This window comes from Cervus elaphus, chromosome 33 (assembly GCF_910594005.1).
Source record: "Cervus elaphus chromosome 33, mCerEla1.1, whole genome shotgun sequence".
NCBI classification, from domain to species: domain Eukaryota; kingdom Metazoa; phylum Chordata; class Mammalia; order Artiodactyla; family Cervidae; genus Cervus; species Cervus elaphus.
In genome coordinates this window covers 73,921,486-73,929,473 of record NC_057847.1, presented here as the reverse complement: position 1 = coordinate 73,929,473, position 7,988 = coordinate 73,921,486, and the positions used below count along the sequence as shown (strand labels likewise).

Below are 7,988 nucleotides of genomic sequence, written 5' to 3'. Positions count from 1 at the left end.
CAGCACACAGCTCGCTGCTGCCGACTTCTGTCTGCCCATCCCAGGCAGGGTGTGCTCACTGCCCGGTCTCCTTCAGCCGCAAAAACATTCACAACTTGGGACTTCCCTAGTAGTGCTGTGGCTAAGACTACACACTTCCAACTCAGGGGGTATGGGTTCTAACCCTGGTCGGGGAAGTGGGCTCCTATATGCCAAACGGCATGGCAAAAAAATTTAAAAAGAAAAAAACTCTCAGAACTCACTGCCCACATAGCAGAGTTCTCATGGCAGCGCACTAAGTGACAAAAGACCAAGAAGGTAAAGAAACGGTTTTTATTGCTTTACAACAAGCCAGCGGCGGACACAACACAACAATCACACACAGCACTTGATGCCCCCACTGGTGTATGAAACCAGAACGTGCTCCTGCACTCAACATCTGTTTGTGAAAACTGAAATCCAAAACTTCTCCCAAGAGCTTTACTATTCTCAAGCAGGATCAATACTTAAAAGAAGCAAAGAAAACTAGTATCAAACTTACTGCATATGTCTAATCACATAATTCAGAACCTTTTACACTCAATCCAGGCAGTGCTGTTACTAAACTTTTTAGATGACCATCCTAGGTACTTTACAACTCCAACAACTTTCTTCTTTCCACAAAGTCTTTGCAGAAAGAGCTGTCAAGAAAATTGTTCTAAAATCCAACAATGCACAGCAATTTATGCCTCATTTCTACTTCGTTCCTCTTGATGGAAAATTTGGTCAGTCCTTAATGTGGCCTGATGACAGCTCCGATGCCCACGCCAAAAATCCTACTGTACAAAAAGGAAGCCTAAACTCGTATTAGGCATGAGAGGGCGACACTTCTAAGTAGTTCCTATTATTCTGGACACAGTGGCACCTTCCTTTCAGGGAGCTCCAAGAGACTGTGGTTTAAGTCACCATTTTAATCATTTCAATTCAACAGCAAGTTACATGGCAACTACTACCTGAAAATGCGGGGATGGGGTGCGGGGGTTGCAGGGGACGGGCCCTGTGCCAGAAGATAAATGTGACTTGCCCAAAACTGGGATAATTAACAACCTGAGAGGATTGCTTACTCTTAAAAATACGACCAAGTCAGCTATTTTTTGCCTTTTCATTCAAGGTTTTCTCTTTCTTCCAAAGCACAGCATTCTTCTCCCAGAATACCACCAGTCAGGGTGTTGAGAATTAACTGACTGAGTGGCTTCACACTCCCAGACCTACAGGTCTGCCTGGCTATTAGGTAAGAGGTTTCACACTCAGAAATATATCAAATGAAATGTTTAAGATGCATGTGGAGAAGATGTTTAATTCTGCAACAGCAGAATGTTAAGGCAACATCAGAAAACGGGTGTTTTAGAACCCCACCCCTACTCCCCACCTGGTAAACAAAGCCAGATGATGTTACTCAATCCTTAATACAAAACTGTCCCAAAATAACATGCTGAACTTGTCTTTGCAGATTAATCTCTGACATTTTGATGGCAGTGAGACAGACCCCTGGGGCTATACTTGCCTTGCAAAAAAATTCAACACCTGATTTACTCACAAGGCTTAAAATAAGGAAGGAAAACATAAAATAAGTTGTCCTTCACTTGGCAACCATCCGTTTAATTATCTGTTTTTACACGGTATCCAGGCCACACCTGAATATGGATGGCTAATGTGGAAATAGAAAACACCAAGGATCACTCCTGGAAGAATCACAAACGACAATGAAGTTCTCAAACAGCACATCGACAGCATCAGGGTAAGCAAGAAAAAAACTTTACCAAGAGATCAACATGTACATTTTCTGACAAAACTCAAGTACACTGAATTACAGAGCAAATTCACTGAAAACAACAACAAAAAACCTGTCTTTGTAAAGGCTATTCTGTCACCCCCTAGAGTGTTTCAACTTTGATACACCACACAACCGGGTAAGAAGATGAAGCTTGGTGTTTAGCGACGGGACATCCTAACTACCAAGGCAGGCGCGGGGCTGGCCTGGCGGGCACGGCTGGAGGCAGCAGGGTCCGGGGAGCCGCTACTTCTCCACGCAGGCCGCTGCCGTCTCCTTGTTGAAGCCGCGGATGGAGAGGTCGTAGACCACCTCCTCCACTTTCTTCACGTCGTACTTCAGGCCGTCGTAGCGCTTCCGCAGGGAGTCGTTCTTGAGGTTGAGGAGGCGGAAGCCGGAGTCCAGCTCGTTGATGAAGGTGGAGATGTGCAAGGGCCGCGAGTAGTCCCCGGCGGTGACGCTGTTGACGGACAACCTCGACTGTGGGAGAGAAGCGGCCGTCACAGCAGGGCCCTTCCGCCAGGGCCGGCCACGAGGCCCGCGTGCCCACGACTCGTCCACACCATCCCCACAACCACAGTTCTGACAGCTGCTTGGTATCACTAACTTACTTAAAACTTAAGAAATCATTCCAACTTTGGTGGAGTTTCTGTGATCGCCCGACTTCTCACAGACATAAATAAGGTTAGAGTGAACTCCTTTATAACAGCTTTCTTCTGCTTTTGATTTATTTTTATAGGACAATTTCTCAGAGAGAAATTAAGGGGAGAAAGACAGTAAGAACTGGTAAAAGTTCTATAGTTAATTGTTCCCCAAAACAACTATGTGAAGGAACAGTTACCAGGAATATATACTGTGCCACTGCTCTGAAAGGAAGAAGTGTTCTCATCCTTTTAAATCACACAGTAGCAAGTGTGCAAAGCCACCTCATTGTCTGAACTGCCATCCCAGCAAAACATTAACACACACAGTACCCAGTCAATGACTACCCTGTGACCAACGGATGGCTTAGAAAAGAATCGGACATCTGAATTTTTGTACCCACGTAAAAAAACTGACAATGATGTGGAAAGATGAAAAAGAGCAAATAGCAAATCACTAAGCTTCTTACCAGTTCACTAGCGAGAATGAGAACTCCTGAGAGATAATCTTCCACATCCAAGTGAAATCCCTTCTCCCGATCAGGCTCAACTGAAAAATGTGATGTGGTAAAGACAAGGTCAGGATGGAAACATAACTTACACTAAAATTTTTTGTAAAATACACACACATATACACAAGTACAATTTCTCTCAAAGTAAAAAAAGGAGTCTTTCAAAATTATCTTTTGAATGTGGACATAGCCTTGGCAACAGAACTCACTGTGGAATTTTTGAGCTCTCAAGCAAAATTCAAACTTCCGTCTCATTTTTCTTAAAGTAATAGCACCAAGAATGGTATCCTGTTATGCACGAGAATAGCTTTTAGAAGGTATGCATTGAAACATTTAAGGGAGAAGTCATGGGATCTACACCTGACTTCCAAACAGGTCACACATGCCCCCAGCACACAGTGAGGAGACTACACAGACAGGGCAGAGGATCTAAGTGGGGGCAAACAGGGGTTCACTGTGCTGTTCTTTCAGCTCTTCTGTAGGCTTGAAATGTTTACAAACGGAAAGAAATGCCCAAGTACACAGAGCAAGCCCCTACATATTTTTAGTTTTCATCTCTCCAAGAAACCAGTTTTCCACTTAGTTCTCATTTGTTTCCATAAACGAAAATCCCCTCTCACCAAAAATTAAACCGATCGTGTGGATGGACACAACGGAGGACACTCACTGCCAAGGATCTCTGTAACCGCTTCTCGGGTCACGAGGGTTTCGGACTCCAAGTACACAACGAAGGCGGCCAAGAAGACCAGGCGCTGCAGCACAAACCTCCAGTGCTCGTGAAACCTGCAGTGAGCGCGGGGGCAGCGTTAGAGAGACGCACACGGGACGGCAGCGGCCAGACACGCGGGGCACGGCGCCCTTCCGAGGGAGACCTATGTGAACCTCCAAAACGTCCAATGTGTTAAGAACAATGTGACATTTAAGTATTATATACAGAGGGATTTAGTGTAAATTTTGCCAGTCCAAATTTTTAACAGTTATTTAATTTTAACATATAAGAAGCATGGTCCAATTCTGATGAATGCAAAAATATACAACCAAATGTTATAGACAAGAGCAACTGTGCTTTAGAAGTTTAATCAGTGAACAATGTGCTTTAGAAGTTTAATCAGCTCTGAGAAAAATAAATGCTGGCAAATGCAAACTGATGAGAGCTGCAGTGTACATCAGCCTCAACACCTCAGTCCTACACTCTGAACTGAATGCGGGGTATCAAGAGACTCCAGCTTCCCACACATGAGAAAGAACTACCAGCACTAAACAGCTGACCTTAAAACCTTGGGCTACAGTCGTTAAACTGAGCGAGGAGACCGAAAAAGAAAAAAGAAATTTTATAACCCCTAGATGTTTATGCTATGCCTCCTGATTTTCAACAAATTCAAAAACATCTTTCAACACAACCTAGGTCAAACCAAACATTCTGAGGGCCAAATCAGCCAGAGAGCAGCCTGTATGTGAACTCCAAGCTCCAGGCTCTCTAAAAACCCCGCCAATCCTGCTGTCCTATTCTCTAAGCGTCAGTTATTAACCTTAGAGCAGGGGTCAGCAAACCCTTCCTAAGACTGAGGCTTTATGGGACACAGGTCTCTGTCACATAGTCCTACTTGTTTCTTTTTCTTAGTTAACTCTTTAAAATATAAATATATTTATAAAAAATGTAAAAGGTCACAGTAGTTTCCAGCCCTATCTTTCAACAATCTTGTGAGGTTACATTCCCCACTCCCCACATAGATGTCTTTAAGTATTTCTTGTCCTAACATATCTTAAAAGAACATTGCCTCTAGTGAGAAAGCAAGTCTAAATAGAAAGTTTAGGTTCCTATTTACCATATTTCACCAACACTCAGTTTTTCCCAGTTTAACACCTGTGAAATCAGGAAGTATTAAGCAATCTACATGTTTCATAATTATGATTAATAATCTTTTCCCTAGATACAAAACATAACATTGTTTCTTAAAATTAACAGTGTTGTAGATTCAACAAAATATGGCATAAAATATTAGTTGCATATGTTACTTGGCAGCAAAATTCAATATTCAGTTTACACACATACACTGCCACTTAATCCCATAATCTTAATAGCATAGATATGGTCCATCCAACTTTACAAGTAAGTTCAATAAACTAAAAAAATATTCTCTATTTTGACCTTCACATAATACTTATTTTCCTTTTAATTACCTTCTCATTGCAAAAACTACACACGTTCCTTAAGAAAATTATGAAAAAGAGAGGAAAAGAAGTCAGCAATTTTGTCACCATTAAAACACTCCCACTATTAATAGTTCCCTCTCCTCTCTGTTGTTTCTTCTAAGGAGGACTGTCACCTAAATCTAAGCGATCATTTAGTCCATATAAATTTTTCTCTTGCCTTCTTTTATTTAACGTTATAAAAGATGCTACTTGTCTTACAAACCTGTAGTACTGTTCAGCAGGAAACTTGGTCTTCAAAGACGTTAGGTGTGTTTTTACTGTCCCGAAATGTTCTCGGGCTTTCAAACACCTCTTTGGAACTGATCACAAAAAGACAGTCAAATGAAATAATGAAAGACTCACCAAATTTCAAATACAGTTCTTGCTTAACAATCTATGCAGTCTACCTGGAAATAAATCAATTTTTTACAATCTCATGAGCAAATGAAGAGCATGCATCTCTGCTATCAATCTGGCCCTCAAAATTTCACATCCAGTTTCCCTACTGAAAAATAAACAACAAAAAATTGCTAAAAGGGGATATGTCAGGAAACACACTGGCAAACTGTTATAAATTAACTAATTTTTAAGCTGCCTTTCCTAGTCAGTCCCCAAAGGATGCCTAAAACTGGATTTTGAAGGCTCCCACATTTGGTCAAAAAGCAGCTTTAGGATTTCTTTGCAAGTTCAGTGGTTAAGACTCCATGCTTCCACTGCAGGGTGCAAGGGTTCAATCCCTGTTTGGGGAACTAAGATTCCACATGCCTGTCACATGATGTAGTTGAAAATTTCAAAAAAAAAAAAATTTTTTTTAACAGGTTTATAATTATTCTCAATCAGGCTGACCAACTCCCTATCTCTAACAAAAATGACTTGCCCCTGACACCTGTTAGCTACATTATGATACAATTCTTAATCTGAAAACACATTTCACCTCTTTTAACTGTGCTATCTTTTACAATAGAGATTCCACTTCTAAACTTCTTATACTCTATCTCCATTCAAGAAACTGACTGTAAACACTGTGACAACATTTTACACTGGCCATTTTATTATCTAAAAATACATATTAAATCACATTCAATGACTGAAAGACTGCTGTTAAGAAAAAGCCAAATAAAAGTGGCTAGATACACAAGAAAACTATGGCACTACCACAATTATCATCGGTAGAACTCCACCACTAGAGAAAATATTCCTCATTCAACCTATGTGAAAGCAGAAAATCAAGAAAAATACAGAGAATTCTGTAAACCTATAAAATGATCAACTCACTCATTTCTTCAGTTTTACTCACCATAAAAACATGAGGAACAATTTTCATAGTTAAGCCTTACAGATTTGATATGTCTTTTGAACGTAAATTGACTCTTTAGATGAAAGATTGACAGAGTGGATAAAACCTTTCAAATCAAAACAAGGAACTTACTGTCCTGAAACCCAGCGCCCTGGTGGACGCCTTGCAGGAGAGTCAAAATCTCCCGAGCTGTTTGTTCTAAACTCTGTACAACTTTTCGGATTTCCTAGAAAGAATCAGATCAAAATATAAAACAAATTCAACCTAAGTATATTATCATAGCCTCAAACCAAATATACTAGATAACATATTTGATCTATGACACCTTACATACAGTTCAAACACTATCAACCTTTACAATGACATAAATTGTGCACAAGATTTATTCAGAACTGAATTCTGACTTTTCTACCTTCTCTGAGACCTTCAGGAAGTCATTAAAAAAACCGAGATTTCCTCATACAGATTTCAAACGGTAATAGCCACCCACTCGCCCCAAATATCCCATTGGAACACTGAAGGAGATGAGGTATTCAGACATAGACCAAAAAGAGATAACGAAACAATACAGGACTGAGTATTTTTCATTCATTCATTTTTGCGAATATTCACTGAGCACTCGTATTACTAGGGACCCCTTCTTTCCTGCAGTTTATATAGAGCGTCATGCGGGAGGCGTTTAAAAAATAACGACCGCACAAATGAATGCGCTACTAGAAGTAAACATAACAGGAAAAAAATCGTTTTGATTGTGAGGTCAAGAAGATGACCAGAAAAAACGAGTGGAAAAGAAACGCATTCCAGGGAAAGCAAGCAGTGCTTGCAAAAGTCCCGAGGCAGGACGCTGTTTGGGGAACCGGAGGAATAAAAAGGAGATAGCGTGACCATAGCACAGAACAGAAGAAGGAGTAAAATGAAACTGGAGAGACCCGTGGGCCACAGCTAAGTCTGGATTTTTATCCTACGTGGAATGAGAGGCCATAGAAGAGTTTTAAAGAGAAATGGCCACACGTGCTTTTAGGACACCAACAACCCACACAAGAAACACGTGTTGTCGGAGTCCCACACGCTGAGGGTTCGACATAAAAATGAACTAAAAATGAGAAAAACTGACACCCAAATAAGGTAGGTGATGCCGAAGAGCCGAGCCCTGAACACAGGGAACCAGAACCTGGCAGCAGAATCGGGGGCGGGGGCCAAGGAGGTGCCCTAAGCCGAAACGAGAAGCGGAGGAACCCACCCCCGGAGGCTTCCCCACCGCTCGAATCAGAGCGACGGAGGAGGGCCGGGCGTCGCGGCCCAGCTAGGCAAGGAGAGGGGAAGGGGCATGGGGAGACGGGGGCTCGCCTCTCGGATGTCCTGCTCGGCCGCCAAAAAGCCCTGCAGCTCCACGAAGATCTCGCTCACAGACATGGCGCCGGCCGCACGACCGTCAGCCAGGGCTGCGAGGGTGGCCGGCAGAGTGCGTTCCGGAGACAACCGGCGCCTTCAGTTGCAACGCCCCGCCGCCACAGCCGCTGCCGCTGCGTCCACCGAGCCCTACGCTGAGGCTGTCG

General features: G+C 42.4%; 1 protein-coding gene across 1 annotated transcript; it reads right to left on the bottom strand.

The window, feature by feature from the left end:
• Nucleotides 1-298: 298 nt before the first annotated feature.
• Nucleotides 299-7,988, bottom strand: TSN (translin). Its single transcript, XM_043894500.1, has 6 exons — nucleotides 7,780-7,988; nucleotides 6,565-6,658; nucleotides 5,359-5,455; nucleotides 3,610-3,725; nucleotides 2,901-2,980; nucleotides 299-2,269 (listed from the first exon to the last, which is right to left on the bottom strand). The coding sequence occupies exons 1-6, from the start codon at nucleotides 7,843-7,845 to the stop codon at nucleotides 2,036-2,038; spliced, it is 687 nt and encodes a 228-aa protein (XP_043750435.1). The 5' UTR covers nucleotides 7,846-7,988; the 3' UTR covers nucleotides 299-2,035.

Bases quoted from the DNA above. Each gene is read 5' to 3' on its own strand.
- TSN (XM_043894500.1), bottom strand. From the start codon at position 7,845: ATGTCTGTGAGCGAGATCTTCGTGGAGCTGCAGGGCTTTTTGGCGGCC. The intron at 6,659-7,779 runs GCGAGCCCCCGT...GATTCTTTCTAG, and splicing joins CCGAGCAGGACATCCGAGAG to GAAATCCGAAAAGTTGTACA. The intron at 5,456-6,564 runs GTAAGTTCCTTG...TTTTGTGATCAG, and splicing joins GGGCGCTGGGTTTCAGGACA to TTCCAAAGAGGTGTTTGAAA.